Source organism: Leptonychotes weddellii, chromosome 4 (genome assembly GCF_054177405.1).
Source record: "Leptonychotes weddellii isolate Sample4059 chromosome 4, ASM5417740v2, whole genome shotgun sequence".
In the NCBI taxonomy this organism is placed as follows: domain Eukaryota; kingdom Metazoa; phylum Chordata; class Mammalia; order Carnivora; family Phocidae; genus Leptonychotes; species Leptonychotes weddellii.
Genome location: NC_138372.1, coordinates 170,745,702 through 170,765,277, shown reverse-complemented (window position 1 = coordinate 170,765,277; position 19,576 = coordinate 170,745,702). Strand labels below are relative to the sequence as shown.

The 19,576-nt window shown below is 54.0% G+C and overlaps 1 protein-coding gene and 1 long non-coding RNA gene across 11 annotated transcripts in view; both read left to right on the top strand.

Moving 5' to 3' along the window:
* LOC145721014 (uncharacterized) overlaps positions 1–19,576 on the top strand; it is a 133,643-nt gene that overhangs the window by 75,662 nt on the left and 38,405 nt on the right. The gene's annotated exons all lie outside the window — the stretch shown is intronic.
* Positions 1–19,576, top strand: part of ZNF7 (zinc finger protein 7) — a 49,063-nt gene that overhangs the window by 26,224 nt on the left and 3,263 nt on the right. The window contains exons 1-4 of one of the 10 annotated variants that reach the window (XM_081816744.1): positions 10,023–10,995; positions 12,661–12,705; positions 13,037–13,196; positions 16,725–16,841. In XM_081816744.1, the coding sequence (XP_081672870.1) occupies positions 12,679–12,705; positions 13,037–13,196; positions 16,725–16,841 (304 nt within the window). In that variant the 5' untranslated portion in view covers positions 10,023–10,995; positions 12,661–12,678. Of the gene's footprint in view, positions 1–10,018; positions 10,996–11,054; positions 11,348–12,660; positions 13,197–16,724; positions 16,842–19,576 lie in introns of those variants that run through there. The other 9 variants (XM_081816746.1, XM_031040710.2, XM_031040711.2 and 6 more) reach the window with 9 other exon arrangements.

Genomic DNA, 19,576 nt, shown 5'->3' with positions numbered 1-19,576 from the left:
CAGAGGGAGAGGGAGAGAGAGGCTCCTCACCCAGCACAGAGCCGAGGTGGAGCTGAGATCATGACCCTGAGATCATGACCTGAGCCGAAACCAAGAGTTGGATGCTCAACTGACTGAGTCACGCAGGTGCCCCTAGTTAAGGCCTCTTTATAAACTTTTAGGATTGGGTGGGTGGGTGCAGGGACCCATTCATCTTGCTGCAACCCAAGACAAGTTTCGTATGTAAGTTCCCTTTGCTTATTAAAACTGCCCCTATCCATCTGGAGTGGCCTGCCTATTTCTTTGGTGTCTCCCTGTCCTCTGCACACAGGGTTGGTGTCAGATTACACTGGAGAAGTTCCTGGAGGGTTGGGAACCCACAACAGCAAGAGGGCCTCCAAGCCCTGTGGCCTCCAACTGCCTGACTGGATATGTTCCAGAGAGACGGCTCATCCAGCAGCCCCTAGGATGTCGCAGCTAGGGTGACACTAGGTTCTCTTCCACAAGCTTGGGTTATGCACTCACAGACCTTGTGAATGGGACAAGCTGATGAGGGGGCTCAGCTTCTGTGAAGGCAAATGAACCTGGAAGGTAGGTGGGAAGCCTTGGGCTTGCATCTAGCTCCGGTGGACAGCTCCTGAGCTCTCCACCGTTCTCATCCCCTCCCCTCCTCCAGGACTTGCGACTTCTTGCTCTGACCTCCACTGACAATAGCAGACCTTCGTCAGGTTTCTCTTCCCCAGTCAAAGCGACTCTGGCCATGATGTGTCTTGAGGTCTGAGCTACTGGCTGAGGGTCTCTGCCCAGACTCCGGAAAGTGAGCCCCCGATTCCATTTTCCAAAACACATTGGAAAACTACTCGTTACTGGGCATGCTCGAATCCAAAGTCCCCTCCCAAATCCTAAGGCTGCAAGGAAGCAGCAGGCGAATCTCAGCCATCCTCATCTTCAAGCTCCAGGTCCACAGGCAACCCCCTCCCTGACCCTCCCCAATCCTCCTGCACTGAGCCCTTCTTCGGCCTCAGAAGACCCACCGGCCTCTCACCACGCCATCCCCCATCACAGGTCAGGTGCCACACCAGCCCCCACCTCCCTCCCCCAACAGTGAACTGACACCTCTCTTTCCTTGCTCACATCACAGCTACCAGCCAGCAAGGCCGCTGTGTTTGGTCAGTAAGTGTTCATGGAGCAGCTGCTGCCAGGACCAGGACAGACGGGATCCCTGCTCTCACCGGTTACAAGCTGCTGATGGAACCAAGCATTTCCTTGCTTGAAATCTTGGAAGGAGCTACTGCTCATGAGATACAGTTCACATGCCGTGTACTGCTCACAAGACCCTGTGTCCTGGTCCCCGCCTCTGCCAGCGCTGCCCCAGCTGCCCCAGCTGCCCTGCCTGGATGACATGGTCCCCCTACCCATGTTTTGCTGCCAACAAGGCCGCCCTTTTTTCGGGATCCCTGATGCCAGCTTGAGAAGACCCTCCAAGGCCACATGAGTAGATCCCCTCACTAGGCCAACCGTGGGTCCCTCGGCCAAAAACCACACTGTTGATTGGAAACCAGAGGCAAAGCTGCTGTCTGGTGTGGGGTGGCCCTGCTGGGGGCCAGCACTGAGTGTCCAGTGCCCAGCCAGACACTTTGTGCCTGGAGCTTACGTGCTGGCCTTCCTACACGGCACAGTGGTAAACACTCCGAGCCTGGCACAGAACGTGTGCCCAGTGGACATCACCATTGCTGAGTAATCCCAGACCCCAACGGCCACTCTGTCACTCCTGTGGATTACTGCTCAGCAGTCTATGCGGCAGGGGGCACTGCTGCTCCCAGCTCTCAGTCCGCCCCACCTCGCCCCACCCTCACAGCTGTGGCCTGGAAGGGACTGTGGTCAGCGTGCTTGTTCTCATCTACCTCTGCAAGGGTCTCTCGGGAGTACTCTCTCCCCTGTTTCTGGCTAAGCGAGGGTCCATCGTGCCTCCCCTGGCTTCAGCAGGGAGTTCAACTGGGGTTTGGAGGCTGGGAGTCCTGCTTGAAGGACACAATGCATCGGCCTGAAGTAAAGCTGGTCTGGGCACATCCAGGGTGGCTGGCTGCATGGGCAGGGTCAGGACTGGGGCAGACCTGGGGGCTCCATGCTCTCGTACCCAGCTAACCAAGTGGGGCTGCCTGCAGGACACTCACAGGATAGGAAGGGGCTGCCGAGATCTCAGCTGCAGGGACTTGAGAACTCGTCCAACCCTACCCCACCACCTTTAGCCTTAGGACTTCTGGAAGACTGGGTTGCCTGCGGTCCTCACCCAGTGAGGCCACGTTCCCGTAGTTCTCCAGCATCACGTCCCAGAAGGGCTGCCTCTGATGGGGGCCCAGACATTGTCTCTCCTGGCTGGTGAAGTGCACAGCCACCTCCTCGAAGGTCACGGGGTCCTGAAACGTTGGGAGCTCTCTGTGGGCCACAGAAGGCTGGGACAAAGCTTCTGACAAAGGGAGCCAGAAAGACCTAGAGAGCCACGGGGCTGGGGCAGGGCCCTGATCTCAGATGAGGTGTTTCCCCCAGGCCTGGAGAATGATTTCCTCATGTCTGGGGCTCGGGCCAGCTTGGTAACCCCCCACAGGGAGAAGACCACAGGCCCCTGGAGGTGGTTGGGGTTAACCAAAGCTGGTTTACAAGGAGCCCTCTTACCCTGCCCTGCTATCAAGCAGAGCTCCTCACGATGTCCTGCATTCACTCCCCAGTGCTCATGAGGGTGGTCCCACTGCAGGCAAGCCATCCTGCCCTGGGGTCAGCCTCACTCCTGTAGTTCCCCCACACCCCTTCCTCTCTCCCACCAGATCTGCCTCTCCACAGCCATAGCTAGCCCTTGGGTTTGAGGCCTTCTCTCCTGCCTTGATACCAGCTCTTGGTGGGTCTCACGTGCCAGCCACGGAAGCTCTTGAGGCCAGCCCCAACCACACGGTGAGGTTCTGTGGGGTCAGGCAGGGCAGACAGAGTCTGGCCTGAATCCAGAAGAACCCCAGGCTCTCTCTCTCTGTACACACCTGACTCTTCCCCACCCTCCAGCTTGTCTTCCTGCTCCATCCTGACCCCCATCTGATGCTCCTGGTCTGGCCTGGGCATACCCCGACCACACCACAGTCCTCTGAGGTGGAGAGTGTGTGTGAGGTGCTCTGCCCCCCCCCAAACATCTGGCTTCATCCAAAGATGAGCTTGTTCAGGAGGAACACTCCCACTTCCAGAAAAGAAACAGGGGGGCACCTGGGTGGCTCAGTCAGTTGAGCGTCCGACTCTTGATTTTGGCTCAGGTCATGATATCAGGGTCAGGAGATCAAGCCCTGGGTCAGGCTCCACACTCAGCGAGGAGTCTGCTTGAGATTCTTTCTCCCTTCTTCTCCTTTTCTCTCTGTCCCTCCCCCTACTTGTGTGAGCATGCGCACACACTCTCTCTCTGAAACAAATAAATAAAAAAAGAAAAGAAGAGAAACAGGGCCATGAGCCCAGTTCTGTAAAGCCTGTGGGTTGTGTCCCCACCCAGGCCCTGTGTATCTCCTCATCCAGCATGGATGATATAACCCCCCAGGTCACATCCTTCCTCCCTTCATCCAGACCACATCCCAGCTGCCACCTGCAGATCCCAAATCCAGGCTTGCTCCTGTGGGCCTTGCCAGGTGTGGGGAAACACACCCACACATCGGGTGCCCTGTAGCCCTGACTCCTGGCTGTTGAGGAAACAACTACAGCCCAGGAGGTGCTGACCCCTCATCCCACACCCATCTCTGGCCCAACACAACGGGGCTGGCATGTCAGGGGCTAGGTGCCTACCTCTAGGGGCATCTGCATCTGCATGGGCATCACACTCCACTTCCACAGTATGAGTGTCCAACCCCCTGCAAAAGACAGTGAGGGACTAGGACCCTGTGTCGCCTGCAGGGGCCTCCCTTGGGGGTAGCTGCTCTGCCTCTCTGCCCTGGAAACTGTCTACTGGCCCTGCTGGGAAGCAACACATGCTTCCAGGACACAACTAACCCCAGCTCAGTCATTTCAACTGCTGAAGCCTCTGGAGCTCTGTCACATCTAGAACCCAAAGCCGCCTTCCTGGGTGACATCTTGCCCTTCCCGTCAGCCTTGTGTGTGCAGGTCACCTTCCAGCAGCTCCAGAACCCTCCACAGCTCTAGGTCAACCTGTAATCACAGGACCAGAGTCTGAGTGTCAGACGCTCCCGAGGAGCCATGTGCGGTGGGCGGGGGTGGGGGGTGGGGGGCACCCTCCCTTCAGATGCTGGCCTAGATTGTCTCTTGAGTATCTAGCACCTGCCATTGTAGGAACCTGTATTGAATGGAAGGGTCAGAAGTCCCCTCGGCAAGGCCACCTAAGCCCTTGCTGGACAGCTCTAAAGGCTGAGATGGACTTTGCATACAATGTCACACCTTCTGCTCTGTAACTTTCCGGTGGCGCCAACTCTGTGCCCCGGGGTGGGGGGTGTTTTTTCTGTTTTGTTTTCCTGTCTCAGGCAGGCGCTGGTGAGCCTCAAGCCTCCTCTCCACAGTCAACGCACTTTTTCTAAATGTTTGTAGCTTCTGCTTACAAAGCACTGAACTGGGAGAAACCAAAAGAGTGGAAGCTTTCACCGTCAAAGGGAGGCTGTGCAGATACGTACAAGGACACAAGCACCGTGCTGTGGTGGGACCGGCGCAGTGTGAGGGCGGGCTCAGCAACAGCAGAAACAAACGCTCTTATTTCAGCAAAAGAACTGGCGGGGGAAGAACTTCTAAGAGGCTCTAATTTGAGGTTTTACACACGGAACTTCTCAGAACACTCACTCTTTCTACCCAGGTTCCTTGTCGCCAGAAAGATACTTTCTAAGTACAGCTGCTCACAGACGTGACCTAGGCTCACATAGCACGTCTGTCACTTTTGCAGATTTCGGGTGCAAAACTTTGGAGTTGTTTCATTTCTCCTTCCTCTTATAAAACCAGAGAACACATCCCCTTACGATGGTATGACATGTGAGTTTCCAGGCAGCCCTCCCAGGTAGCAAACCACAAATTACATGGGCACATTTAATAACACACCGACCAAAACTGATGAGCTGTCTGGAATCAGGCATGAAGTATGCAGTTGATAGTTTCTACATATCATTTGTTTCTTCCCGAATTTTTTTTTTTTAAGTAGGCTCCACGCCCAGCGCAGAGCCCAACCTGGAGCTCGATCTGATGACCCTGAGATCAAGACCTGAGCTGAAATTAGGAGTCAGACGCTCAACCAACTGAGTCACCGAGGTGCCCCTTGAACTGTTTCCATGTCTGTAATCAAAGTCAAGCTACCAGCCCAGCCCCTCGCACCTGCACCTTTGTCTGAGCCCGCCCCCCCGCACCCCCCCCCCCCCGCTTGGCAGGTGAGAGTGACCAGCTCCCTCTGGGATGTGGGGAGCTGCCTTTCCAGTAGGCAAGACCCCTTCCCAGTACGGCCCCCTTTCAGGCCCTAGTGTCAGAATCCGTCCAGGCCCCAGGTGGCCGTGGGTCTCAGGATTTGTATCTGAATGGGATTCCTGCCCCTGCAGACAGCACTGTCCTACAGGGACTTCACAAAGGTTTGGGGGAATCTAAATCTCTGGCAACAGGAGAGCACTGCCCCCCAATGTCCAAAGCAGTCCCCCCACCCCTTTACATTGTGCCACAGGGTGAGGGCTGCTACCACGGCAGCCCTTCTTCCCCATGCGATATCCCAACCTTGACCTTAGCACAGCCCATCCTCCAGAGTGCCCTGAGCCCACTGGATGCCAAGGAGAGCATTCTAAAACACAGCCAGGGTCGGCCTGGCCCCTGGAAGGGTGGTCTTCAAGGTCTTCATTTCTGTATAAAACACTCCACACTGGGTCTCCAAATCCTCTGGTTCCCATAGGATCCACTCCACTCATGGAGACTCAGCCCAAATAAGAAGTTTGTAAGCCGCTGTGTGTGCCAGGCTCCTGCCCTGGAGAACTTCCCAGTCACGCTGGGGAGGAATCCCTCCCATGACTCCTGTCCTACAGCCAGAGAGACCGCGAGCCATAGACCACAAGGACAGAGTGCTAGGAGGGAGGAGACAAGGCTGGCGACACTTTTTGACCCCATCACCCTCAGCCAGGATGTGGGGAGTCTCACTTTGCAGGTGAGGAAGCATCAGAAGTGACCAGGTGAGGGGCGCCTGGGTGGCTCAGTCGTTAAGCGTCTGCCTTCGGCTCAGGTCGTGATCCCAGGGTCCTGGGATCGAGCCCCGCATCAGGCTCCCTGCTCCGCGGGAAGCCTGCTCCTCCCTCTCCCACTCCACCTGCTTGTGTTCCCTCGCTCGCTGTGTCTCTCTCTGTCAAATAAATAAATAAAATCTTAAAAAAAAAAAAAAAAAAGAAGTGACCAGGTGATTTTGTTTCCATTATACCAGTGCTTCTCAAAGTTCACTGAATATTAGGATCACCCAGGAAGCCTTTAAAAGTCTCAATGTCCAGGCTGCACCCCATACCCTAATACAGAGCCCCTGTGGGTGGTGCCCAGGCAACCCCGAAGTGATTCAACGTGCAGCCAGTTTGGAGAGCATGCACTCACTGCCCACTGATGATACACCACAGTCTCACTGAGCCCTCCCACACTGGTCATCTCAGGGATTGACTAGGGACAGGAACTACCCTCTCTGTCCTGAGGCCTGGAGATAGGGACTGATCAGTGACACAGAGCTCGCACTGCTGGTGCTCCCAGCTCTGTGTGTGCTGGGAGGGAGGCATCCACAGGATGTGCACAGGGAGACCCCAAAGTCTATGTAGGAATCTGGGATGGGGGGCACTGGGGGAGCAGCCCAAGCTGGGGGTAGGCAAAGCAGCATGAATGAGCTGCCTTAGGTACAAGACACACTCCCCCCGCTCACCCCACTGAGGCTGCACCCCTCCTTGTGCCATCACCTGCTCCCATGGGTCTAAAGGAGCATGGCAGACTCACAGACCCCTTGAATGGACATGAAGAACTTCCCACAGTGCCTCCTCCTGGTGGCTTGCTGTTCAGGATTTGGTCCTGACAATTGCCATGTGTCCCTAGGTCTTTCTAGCCCTGCCCTGGACTAGGTGTTAGTCCCTGCAGGGGCTTTCCTGGCCGAGGCCCTGGGTTACTTGCTTGCCTGTGTCCTTTCTCACTGGCAGGCCCTGTTCAGCCCTCAAGGCCCAGATTAGGCATCACATCTTCCCTGTAGCTTTCCAGAGGTAGATTTGATTGACAAAACATGCCACCTCTGTGTCCCCATTGCACTTTACAAACTTCAGTGGGAGCACAACTGTTAGTCACTTGTTTGTAAAAACGAAATATTTGGGACCAAATCCCTGCTTCATCACTTCCTAGGCATTTGACCTTGAGTAAGTTACTTAGCTGCCACAGTTTCCTAACCTATAAAATGGGGATAGTAGTACATGCCTCACAAGGAGTGGAGAGGATTAAATGACAGCCTGTAACACACTAGCTCAGTGCCAGGGTCTCTGGACAAGGTCGCCAGGTCCTGCCCATTTCCACTTATCTCTCAGACTCGGCCCCTATTGTCCTGCTCTTGCGGTGCCAACGTATCTGATCCATTGCCGAGCTCAGCTCCCCTTGTCAACTCCTGGGCAGAGATGCTGGCTGGAATTTTACAGACCTCATCCTGACCTGCCTTGATGAAGTCACATCCAGTGTCATCCTGTTTTCACAGGACAGAGCAAACTCAACTCATGGAGCTCGTTAGCATCTGCATGCAAGCCCAGCTAACAGGCACAGAAGCCTCCCCAGGATCAGCCCCACTGCTTCCTTCTCAGCCGCATCTTCTGTGGCACCTCCCACTCCATGGTTACACTGAAAACATCTGCCTGTCAGCCCGCCGTTCACAAGCCACCATACCTGCTCAGTGTACGCCCATGCCATCCAGAGCCACACCTAGGCGATGCATCCTCCTGGCTGAGCCTGGCTCAGCACCAGCACATCCCGGAAGTAGGGGAAGGGGACACTGGTAAGTGCATGGGTCACTTCTGGCTGCAGAGGAGGCTGGCTCATATCTCTGTGTCGGCTGTATGCCCAGGTAAGACTTAGGGAGAATGAAGGACAGCTACAGGGCAGGAGTCCCCACAACCAGAGAAAGTGGGCAGCACACGGCCAGAAAGGCCCGACTGAGTGAGGAGTATGGGAAAAGGCGTGAAGCCAAGGGCGTCGCTAAGGACTTTGGCTCCAGATGGTGTGAATCAGGCGAGTGACAGTGAGGAGAGCAGAATGGACACAGAGAGACCTTGATCCCAGGAGTGGCCAGGCCAGGCAGAAGGGGAGCTGGGAGGGTGGCCATGTTTGCAAAGGTGCCCAGTGGATGCTGCCAATGGCCTGGAGGCCAGCCTTCAGGGAGGGGCAGGGCAGAGGCACTGGGAGGAATGAGGAGTGTTGGTGATGGGGCAAGGCTAGGATTCAGTGCTCACCCCTAGGGCTCTTGCTCAGGAAACCAGGTGACAAAGGCCAGGCCATCTGGAGGCCCGGAGGGTGTGGAGAGGTGGGGTTGGTGTGAGTGTGAGTGGGGGCATCCACCTGGCAGCTGGCCCCTGGGTGTGGAGCTCTGCCTTCCTCTTGGAAAAGAATCAGAAACTATCAATGGCATCTGGTAAAGTGAATTTCGTAAAAGGCATATCTCTGAGTCCCACTTCAGCCATATTTTTCCATATTTGGGTTCCATTCTAATTAAGCTTGAACTCCCATTCTGAGTGAAATCCATTTCATTTCTGGAAATCCTGTTTTTCAACTTTTATGTTCCTTTAAAGAAAAATAAATTTGCTGACTCAGAGGTTAGGTCAGTCTTTCAAACAAGTTTCAACTGAGCCTGGGGTCCTTGTTGAGCACAGGAGAGAGATGCCCGATGGAAACATCACAGGCTCTGCCTTTGAGGGACTTGGGTCTGAGTAGGAGAAAAGGGTCAGACAGAAGAGGGAGGAGATGAGGACTCAGGCAGAGCCCGGTGCAGATGGAGAGCCCAGGAGGGGTGGTGCTGAGCACAAACCCTGTCACCCCAAGGCCCTGCCACCCACTTCCTCAGGCCCTCTTGGCACTTACTTTCAGCTCCTCATTTTGCTCCCAGTATTTCCAGCTCCCGACCTCCTCAGGTAGCATTTCCATGGTAAGGGGATCAGGTAAATTCTGTTTTAGTGCATGGCCTATTGGTTCTTCCCACCAGCTTTTGAGCCAAGCAGGCCTAGATCCAAAAAAAGTCATTCCTGGAGATAGCAAACAACCCTTCAGAGCAAGGCTTTGATACAAACCAACCAACCCAGAGCCCACACTCCCAAATATCTCCTTTATCAAACTCACACACCAAGCCAAAGTTCCTCCTGCCCTAATTCACCCGATCCATGTATCAGACAAGTAGAGACCACCCTTACAGGCTGGAGCTTGCTGAAGTTATTCAAACTATCTGATCCTAGGCTCACGTAGCACACCTGCCCTGCGTCACCCATTCCTTCCTGCAGAAACCCCAATAAAGGGTTTGGGCCACACTGTCCCTTCCCCCCTTCTGCCTTCTGACTGACCCTGGTGCTTCCCTGTGTAGCCTGCCTTCTAGGGACCTGAGTACAAATGTCTTCCTTCATGACAATCATTTCCAAGTCTGCATGTCTTACCATACCTGATTAAAACAGACCCTGGGTACATTTTAGCACATCATGAGACTCCTGAGTGCCTAAGGATGGTGCTGGCCTGTGGAGAGTCTCTGTTCCAGTTTGTTGAAAGCATTATCGCTCTGGGCCACCTACTAGGATACAGAAAGTGTTTTCTTGTAAGTAATTAAGGTAGGTTTTTTCCCTAGGAACGTTTATGGTGTGGAATCCCAATCCCAGGCTGGAAATAGCTGGCTCAGAGAAGGGGCACTGACCATTCACAGTGTTCAGGCCTCTGGCTGTGAACAGTTGGTTTGTTTGCTCCTTGGGCCCAAGATTCGGTGAAGATTGTGGCGTATATAGGAGCAATCCCAGTCACTCCTGCCTCCAGGCAGACCCTCAGGGCCTCAGCACCCTGGTATCTCCACCCCAACACTGCCCAGGTGTGGGCTTGGTGGACACTCTGGGCCACGCTCTCATGGTGGCTGAAATAGCTCTGTCCTAAGGGTCTGCAGACCCAAGTGTCAGCTTTGGCTCCTCGTCTTGCCCCTTGCATTATCCGGGGCATGACCCCGCCCACCCAATTTGAGCAGGCCAGCCTGGGGCCGGGACCCTCCCAGCTTGGGATCCTGCGGTGTGAAGACTCGCTCCCAGTAGGTCGGGACCACCAGTGTGCTCAGCGCACCTGGGCTTCTTCCTGGAAGCGCTTGGTTGGGGATTAGGACCTGGAGGGCGACTGGGAAGTTGGCATTGTTCCCAGTCCTTCCCGATTCTCCATTCACTGGTTTATGCATCCTTTGCACAGATGCTCCCTGAGCGTAACCAGAGAGGGTGTGGGGCTGGTAGAGCTGAGTTCGGAGCTGCTGGGGCGCAGGGTGGGAGCGCTAAGACCGCGAGGCAAGGGAGAGGAGATGGTCTCTCAGGAGGGCCCGGCAAGGCCCGTTTTTCCCTAGGACCACCCCTCGGCGTGGGGGCGGGGAGCTGACTCCGCCCGTTTTCTTCCCCGGCTTGGCACCAGATCTCAATGCGGCTGTCAGGGACCCCAGGATTTGGGTCATCGACGAGTCGGGTGTTAGGTCCCTCCCCCCGGAAAAGTTCTGCGCATTCTCTGCCCCGCCCTTCCCGCCTCCCGGGGGCGCATCACCTCCGCTATAGGTTCCCTGAGCCGCCCGCCCTGCCCTAACGGTGCCCTAGGCCTGGACCAAGTGCCCCCATCCACCCAGAGAACACCGGCCGTCTCCATTCGGCTTCTCTACCCTCCTCCCCAGCTGGCCGCTCTCCCGTGCCCTCTCTGCCCCGGGTCGGGGATTCTCCGCTGTCCCGTGCCTGGAACGTGCTCAGCGGGAGCCTTCTATAGAAAAGCCCGGGCACAGATGCGGTGCAGGGACCAGCGCCCCCGAGGTGATCCGAGGTAGGCGGGGCCCGGCCGGGGCGACCCCAGGCTTTACACCTGCTTCGCCGGGATCCACTCCGCCCTTTGGCCCGCGTGTCCTTCACCTCCCGGGGCTGTGACACCCCGGACCCGCCCCTCCCTCCACTCTGGCCCCTCCCCTCCGCGGGCCCCGCCCACGACCACTTTCGCCTGCGCTCCGGCCCCGCCCGTTCTCCAGTGCCTTGGCCGCTAGGCTGGGAACCACCGAGACGGCCGAGCCTCCGAGCCGCCCAGAACAGCCGGAAGTCTGCGAGACGGAGCGGGAGCGTGCGTCGAAGGCCCGTTTCCGGTTTTGTCGCGCGTTTCGAGCCTCAGGCGGTCGGCGGGGAGGGTGAGTGGGCGCGTCGGGCGCGGGTTCGGGGCTGGGCGGCTTACGTGCTCCTCGGCCTCGGGCGGAGTGGCGGCTGGCCGGGCCCCGCGTCCTCCCGCCCCGGGCATTGCGGGCCCCGCGCTCCCCTGCCTCCCCGCGGGGGAGCGCGGGGAGCGTGAGCGGCTTGGGGAGGCCGTGGGCGCCTGGGGTGGGTGGTGGTCGAGCTGTAGCCGCCTCGGCCAGCGGGGCAGGAGGCATTTGGCCGAGCCCTGCAGGCCCGGTTACATGGCACCGTACTGGCCGCGGGCTCTACCCGCGGCCTTCCCACCAGGTCTAGGCCTGCCCCAGGCGGGATCCTCCTTTCTGCATAGCCGCAGCTTCTCGGGTCCTCTTTTTCCCTCATTTACTGCCGGTGAAAGACCTAAATTTAGAGACAGTGGCAAAAAGGGCTGTGCCTTGGGTAGGGTGGGCTGTCTGCCTTCTCTGAATTCTGGCTGTTGCTCAGGGCCTGCTTTTCTCTACTGGGGACCAGCGTCCCTGCTGCCCGGGTCAGCTTCACTATACCCAGAGCCTGGGGCTTCCGCCCACAAGCCACTTTCTGAGCCAGAAGCTCCCCCAGGAAGTCCACTTCTCGTTCAGACCTAGGGGAATACCTGGGGAGGGGGCCAAGTTTATATAGGCGGCGGGGGTTCCTGTATCCGCTGCGCTTCTTCCTGTAATCCATTGTTCTGGTCCCATCCCCCAGTCACACCACCACTTCCCCTTGCTGCCTGTGACCAGCTCCATTGACTCATTCCGCCCTATTCCTTCTTGCTTCAGTCCCTCTGCCCATGCCTTTCCCTGCTGCCTTTAGTGCCCTCCCCACCTCCATCCCCTTGGTCTAGTTAGCTCCTCTGGGTCCCATCAAACCAAACCAGAGTTTCCTAGTTTAAATGCATTCAGAGTTTCTTCCCCTGGGCCATGGTCATGGTTGGAATGTTGTGTTTGCATGGTTGTTTAACTCTAAAGACTGCTTCATGAAGGCAGAGTTCTTGTGCATTGTGCACGGCTGCGTCCCCATTGCTTAGTCTAGCACCTGGCAGAGATGGCACCCCCCGTCTTATGTTTGTGGAGTGATTCACACACCTCACACACTCTGAAGGATGAACAGAGCTTCAGGGGGGCAGATGCTCAAGTGCTGTGGCCACTTTGGCTCCACCTTATGTCCCTGCCGAAGAACAGCTGGGGTTAGACGTAAAGGATCGGAGAACACAGTACCCTCTCAGTAAGCCTGGAATTCAAGGATAGGGGTCCTCCAGCACCCTGACCTCTGACCCTTTCATAACTGCCAACAGGTCCCTCGGCCAGGACACATGGATGCCCACCCACCGAGCCTCATGGTAGGAGTCTAACTGCCTCCATTTCCTCACTTGTCCTGTGAGGACCCCTACCTTTTCCTCTGGGAACCTACCCTCCACTGGCCCCTTGTGGCCCTTGCCAGGCTCAGGCATGCCCACCCTCAAGGGAGTGAGCAAAACCCTGCCCAGATTGGGGCCTGCCGGAGGCCCTCATGGGGGGAGGTTTGTAGATCACCATGATCTGGCTCCCTCCTACTCCTCCATACTGCCCCTCCCCTCAATTTTTAGAGCCAAAGGGGCCTGGTGACTGTCTTGCCCAGCCATGTGCCTGAGACACACCATGAGGTGGAGCCAGAATGAGGCTGGCACCCAGGGTTCCCTGGGGTGCTGGTGTATGTCTTTTCAGGAGGCTGTGACGTTTGGTGATGTGGCCGTACACTTCTCGAGGGAGGAGTGGCAGTGTCTGGACCCTGGCCAGAGGGCCCTCTACAAGGAGGTAATGCTGGAGAACCACAGCAGTGTGGCTGGACTAGGTGAGGCTGCATCTTGGGACCCCTCCCCCTGCATCATTGGTTAGCACCCACTTAGCCAGGCCCTTGTCAGAAGCTGGGGATATGGGGCCGTGGGTCTTTGTAGATCAGGGGCTGACCCTGGGAGGTGTTATGGTGAGTTCTGTGCATTGTAAATACCTTTTTCCATGCTTTTATGTTTGTTAGCTTTGTGGGGTCACATTTTAATGAAATTAAATCTATTAGTTTTTGCCTTATGGGTTGTACTTTTGAAATTTTATTTAAAAGTTTTTTCCTACTCCAAGGTCGTAGAGACAGTCTATGTTCTCCTGTGGACTTTAGAGTTTATCTTTCTTGTTTAGATCTGGGCTCCACGTTTGTGTCTGGAGTTAAGTAGGAGAATCTTGTCTCATATGTATGATGGTGTGTTTCCGAGCTGGCCTTGTAGTGTGTCTTTTTTTTTTTTTTTTTTAAAGATTTTATTTATTTGAGAGAGAGAATGAGATAGAGAGAGCATGAGAAGGGGGAGGGTCGGAGGGAGAAGCAGACTCCCTGCTGAGCAGGGAGCCCGATGCAGGACTCGATCCCGGGACTCCAGGATCATGACCCGAGCCGAAGGCAGTCGCTTAACCAACTGAGCCACCCAGGCGCCCTGTAGTGTGTCTTAATGCCTGGTAGGACAACCTCCCCTTTTTGTTCTTTTTTTTTTTTTTTTGGCCAAACTTTTTTTTTTTTTTTTATGTTCTTTTTTGTTCTTTTTAAAACTTCACTTACCTACTCTTGGGTAATGGAGTAATTCTTTCATGTAAATATAGAGTAAGTTTGAGTTTTTCAGTTCTTGGAACTGGAATTTTTATTGGGGGTGCTTTGAATTTGTAAAACTCACAAGAGAAGAGCTGACCTCTTTCTCATATTAACTGTTCCCATCGAAGACCATGGAATGTGTCTCCATTTATTCCGTTTACCTTCTGTGGCTTTGTTAGAGTTCTGGGATTTTCTTCACAGAGTGGTCTGGTACCTTTTCTAAATGCTTTGTTTTTGCTTGTTTTGTGAATGTATCTTTTTCATGTTGCTATGTTTTTAGCTGATTGTTGTTGCTGTATGAAATGCTGTTGGTTTTGGGGGGTTGATCTTGTATTTGGCAACTTTGTTAAACTTCCAGCTAGTCTGGTGCTGTATTCTAGGAGGAGGCACCTGCAGCTGAGCCTGGGGTGGTTTCCTTGGTCCCCCAGGGTCCCAGCCTTTAGCCATGGCCAGAGCCACAGTGCTGTGTTAGACAGGACTGATGTGGGCAGGCCTGTTTTGTTCCTCATTTTACAGGGAATATTTCTAGGGGCACCTGGCTGGCTTAGTCGGTGGAGTGTGCAACTCTTGATCTCAGGGTTGTGAGTTTGAGCCCCACATTGGGTGTGGAGATTACTTTAAAAATTTTTAAGAAATAAAAATAAATAAAAACCTTTTCTTAAAAAAAAAAAAAGGGAATACATCTAATTAAAATCAGAAGAAAGTGGCTAAGAAGTTTTGTTTTTAATCATAAGTACATAGTGGGGGGGTGGCGCCTGGCTGGGTCAGTTGGTGGAGCGTGCGACTCTTGATCTTGGGGTTGTGAGTTCAAGCCCCACGTTGGGTGTAGAGATTACTTAAAAAATAAAATCTTTAAAAAAAAACGAAACAAGTACATTGAATTTCAAATTCTTTTTCTGCATCAATTGAGAATTTGTATGATTCTTTTTAAGTTCATTAGTCTAGTAAATTATATTGATGTTGTATTTTTGGAATAAACCCTACTTAGATTATATTTTACATATAAACTCTGATATCATTTTGGACTCAGGCAGTATTTCAGATTTTTCATCCCTGTTCATAGTGAATTGGACTTTATTGTTTCTTTTTGTGAATCGTTCTTATATATTTTTGGCAAATGGCACTTGGCATATGAGTTTCATAAGATGAACTGGGCAGCTTTTGCTATCTTTTTAATTTCTGGAAGAATTTAGGTAGGTGGAATTACAGTTTTTGGTAGAACTCACCTGTAAAACCATCTGGGCCTTGGGCCCTTGGTTTGTTTTTTTTAGTGAATAATAGTGTGTCAAGTTTGTGAATTTCCTTTTGTGCTAATTTTGTCATTTTTAGTGTTCCTATAAATTGATGTGTTCGTTTAGATTTTCAGGTGCTTTATGGTCTATTTCTTCACAATACTCTTTATTTTTAGTCTGTATCATGTGTGTAGTTGTTTCCCTTGTTTATTTTATTTTTTCACTGTGGTGATCTTGATTGATTTTGCCACAAGACTGTCATATTGGGCTTTTCAAAGAACCAGTGTTTGGTTTTGCTGATCTTTTTTTGGGGTGGGGGTGTTGTTGCCTTTGTTCTCTATTCATTGAATCCCACCCACCTTTATTATTTTCTTCCTTTTTTATTTATTTGGGTTTGCTGTGTTGTTTTGCTCCCAACTTCTTGAATTTAATATTTACCTCATTTGTGTTTTACCTTTCTCATTTCTAGTAAATGTATTTAAAAATGTAAAATCTCATACTACGAGTTTGATCGATAGTAAATATAGCTATCACTTAGTAATTATTTAGTTTTCAGGTAGCTGATAGTTTTGAGGTCATGTGATCACCTTCCTATCCAGTTGCATTTTGGTTGGGGGCACAGTGTGGATGGTGCCATGATTCCCTCCCTGGCTCCCCAAGGATGTTTCTCTGTGGACCTTCCGTGTGTACTTGGAGAGAATACGTGTTTCCCACTGAGCATGGGCTCCTGTGTGCATGTGAAGCCTTTATCCTCCAGGGTCTCTCTGCCTGCCCTCCTCTGTCCCCACAGCCAGAAACCTGAGGGAAGCCCTTACCAGAGGGCTTGCCCAGCCCTTCGATGGGCTGGGAGCATGCCACAGCGTAGCCCCCCAGTGTGGGGGCTGGTGGCCCTGGAAGGTGGGTGCCACTCCGCAGTCTGCTGAGGCCCCCAGGGCTTTGCACAAGGACATGAAATGGGGGAAGCCAGGTGAGGGTCGGACCTCAGCACCTTCTGAATTAAAATCTCATTTGTTGGTTTATTTTTGTTGTTTTTGTCTTGCTTCTTGGCCACTCTACCTCCTGGAACGTTCCAACCCTCTGAACTGGGGGACAGCCCATCTCTGCTGAGGGAAGTGCTGGCTGCTTTCTCCCTGGGCTAGAGCTGGCCTGCTCTTTGCCAGCTCTTTGGTGTCAGATTCCATGAGGATTCTGGCCCTGCTGTGGATGGGGATGGGCTGGGAGTCCAGGCATCTCACTGGCCAACCTCAGGAGCTGGACCGATCTGGCCCGAGAGGGCCACTGTGTCTAGACCCTCAGCCCCTGATGCTCCCTTTGGAGGCTCTGCTGTGCTTCAGTAGCTCCCTGCCTCTGTCCTCTTGGAAACCAAGGTGCTGGGCCCTGTGCTGTACCCTCAGCCACACTGACACAGTCCCCTTCTCTGCCATCCTCACAGCAGGGTTCCTGGTCTTCAAGCCTGAGCTTGATCAGCCCTTGCTCAGCCACACTGACACAGTCCCCTTCTCTGCCATCCCCACAGCAGGGTTCCTGGTCTTCAAGCCTGAGCTGATCTCCCGGCTGGAGCAAGGGCAGGAGCCATGGGTCATTGACCTGAAGGGAGTCGAGGGGAGAGAGGGGGCAAGAACCTGCCTTACAGGTGAGGCTCAGGCCTGAGAAGCTTCTGGGGACGGATGAGGAGGTGTTCAGAGAACCCATGCCCAGCAAGGGCTGAGGGGGTGGGAAGCTGGAGATGGACCCGGGACCGACCAAGCAGGCTTGGTGGGATGCCCGTGAGCACCATGGGGCCACAAGTGGGCCCGCTGACAGAGCGTAGCCGTCACGGGGTCGCATTGGGAGAGACTGAACTACAGAAAGGCAGGGATGTTTTGCATGTTACAGCAAAAACAGTTTGTTTTTAAGGCACGTGTTGTTCAGTTTCTAATTTTACTAATGTTCTCATCAAGCAGAGGTACAAAGGTATGGATCCAAGGGAAGCACCAAGTTTGGCTCTTAGCAGCTTCTCGGGCAAATACCACTTCCCTCCCTCCCACCAACAGCTCCCTCCAGAACTTCTTGGGGCCCTCTCAGATCAGGCTGCAGGGCTGTGTTAGTATCCTGGGGCTGCTGTAACAAAGCACCACAAGCTTGAGGCTTGAAACCACAGAGATTAATCGTCTCACAATTCTGGAAGCCAGACGTCCAAAATCAAGGCATCAGCAGGTTCCTGTCCTCTGTGAAGCCTATGGGGGATGACCCTTCCTACCTCCTCCAGCTTCTGGTGGCCCCAGGTGTTCTTTGGTTGTGTCTGTGTCACTCCAGTATCTGACTCCATCGTCACCTGGCTTCCCCATGTCTTCTTGAAAGGGTATCAGTCGTATAGGGTTATAGAGTAAGGCCTCTCCTTACTTCAGTGCAACCTCATCTTAACATGGTCTCAACAATCCTGTTTACAAAATAAGGTCATATTCTGAGGTCCTGGGGTTGGAGTTTCAGGACACCTTTTTGGGGGGCACAGTCAGCCCATAAAGGGGTACCTGCCACCTCACAGCGTTGGCTCCCACTGGGCTTTGTTGAAGAGATGCCATTGCCTCCAGCCTTGTCTGAGCCTCCCTGGCAGACATGTTGCCCAGTTTGGTCAGGGAAGCGGGGTCGCCTGCATCCCGACCACAGAAAGGAATCCTCCTTGCTAACTGCTGCGTCCCGTGGTCACTGTGCAGCAGAGCAGGGCCTGACACTCATGCTGTGGTCCCTGGCTGGCCGGAAGCAAGTTGGAGAATCAGATTGTGACAGTTACTGTTTTTGTTTTTAAGATTTTATTTATTTATTTGACAGAGAGAGACACAGTGAGAGAGGGAACACAAGCAGGGGGAGTGGGAGAGGGAGAAGCAGGCTTCCCGCGGAGCAGGGAGCCCGATGCGGGGCTCGATCCCAGGACCCTGGGACCATGACCTGAGCCGAAGGCAGACACTTAACAACTGAGCCACCCAGGTGCCCCACAATTCATACTTTTTTTTTTTTAAGATTTTATTTATTTGTCAGAGACAAAGAGAGCATAAGCAGGGGGAGTGGCAGGCAGAGGGAGAAGGAGCCTCCCCGCTGAGCCAGGAGCCCGATGCGGGGCTCGATCTCAGGACCCTGGGATCATGACCTGAGCCGAAGGCAGACGCTCAATGACGGAGCCACCCAGGTGCCCCCACATTGTGAGAGTTAAGGGTTGTGCTCTTCCTGCCTGGAAGGGCCTGGAGTCCTTACAACAGGTTACTAAGTCTCTGTAAAGCATCGTCACACTCATCGTCGTGTGGAAGGCAGCAAAGGTATGGGCGGGAGTGTTGGGAGCCCTGACCCCAGCCCCCAGCATCCTTGGCTCTGTAATTGAAGGCCCTGCCTTCCTGTTGAGGCCCCTTCCTGATCCTTTCTGGGAAGGAGATAAAGCTGTAGGCTAGCCCAGTTAAAACCCAGCCACTATTAAATATTTCCAAGGTGGAGGGGAGATTTCAAAGAGGGTGCCATGGCAGAAAAGCTAGCTGGAGTTAGCAGAGTTGGGTAGTTCAGGGGGTTTATACGCAGCAAATGGTCTTTATGGTGATGAGGCAGCAGCAAAGAAAACATCCCCACGATGAGATAGAGACCTGCTCGTGAGCCTGACAGCCCAGGGCAGGAGCACGGCCTGGCAGGTGAAAACGTGTGGAGCATGTTAGAAAAACGTATGTGCCCAGAGATGTTACTTGTGTCGGGCTTGTGCAGCAGATAATTGAGGAGGGGCCCTGAGTGGCACGAGGGTACAGAGCCTGCAGGGACACACGTCTGTTCTCTGAGGGAAAACCACTTCCAGAATGAGGCTGTTTTTTAACATGTGCTTGTATCTCCTCAGAGGTTATCTAGAGCTGCAGAGAAGAGCTCTCAAGTTCCGGGTGAGGGTGAGAACTCTGGGCTGCAGTTAGGGGTCCCCAAGGATGTGCTGTGGACCCCCAGAGAGGGAGCGTGTACGAGCTGAGCCTGAGGGGAAGCCCCTGAGGCTGGCACCAGGGCCTGGTGTGTAGGGAGGGTTCTTAGACTTGGTTGTAGGGAACCAGATGGAGGCCGACTCCAGCGGGGTCGGGTGGGCTTGTGGCTGCTTAGCCACGTGGGGTTGTCTTTTTCTCCCCTTGCGAGCAGGAGGTCCCCACCCCACGACTACAGACATCACCATGTTCTTCCCTGGTGTCCGTAGAGGCCTCTGCTTTCCAGCAGGAGGCAGCGGAGAGCAGCACTTTCTGTTTGCTCCTCTCCAGAGCAGAGGGAGGCCTGGGCAGAGGGCTGAATGAGCCAGCACCACATGGCCAGTCCTGCCCTGTGGAAGGCTGTGTGATTGTGCATTGAGGACCAGGCAGGACATACCCCGTGTCGTAAGGG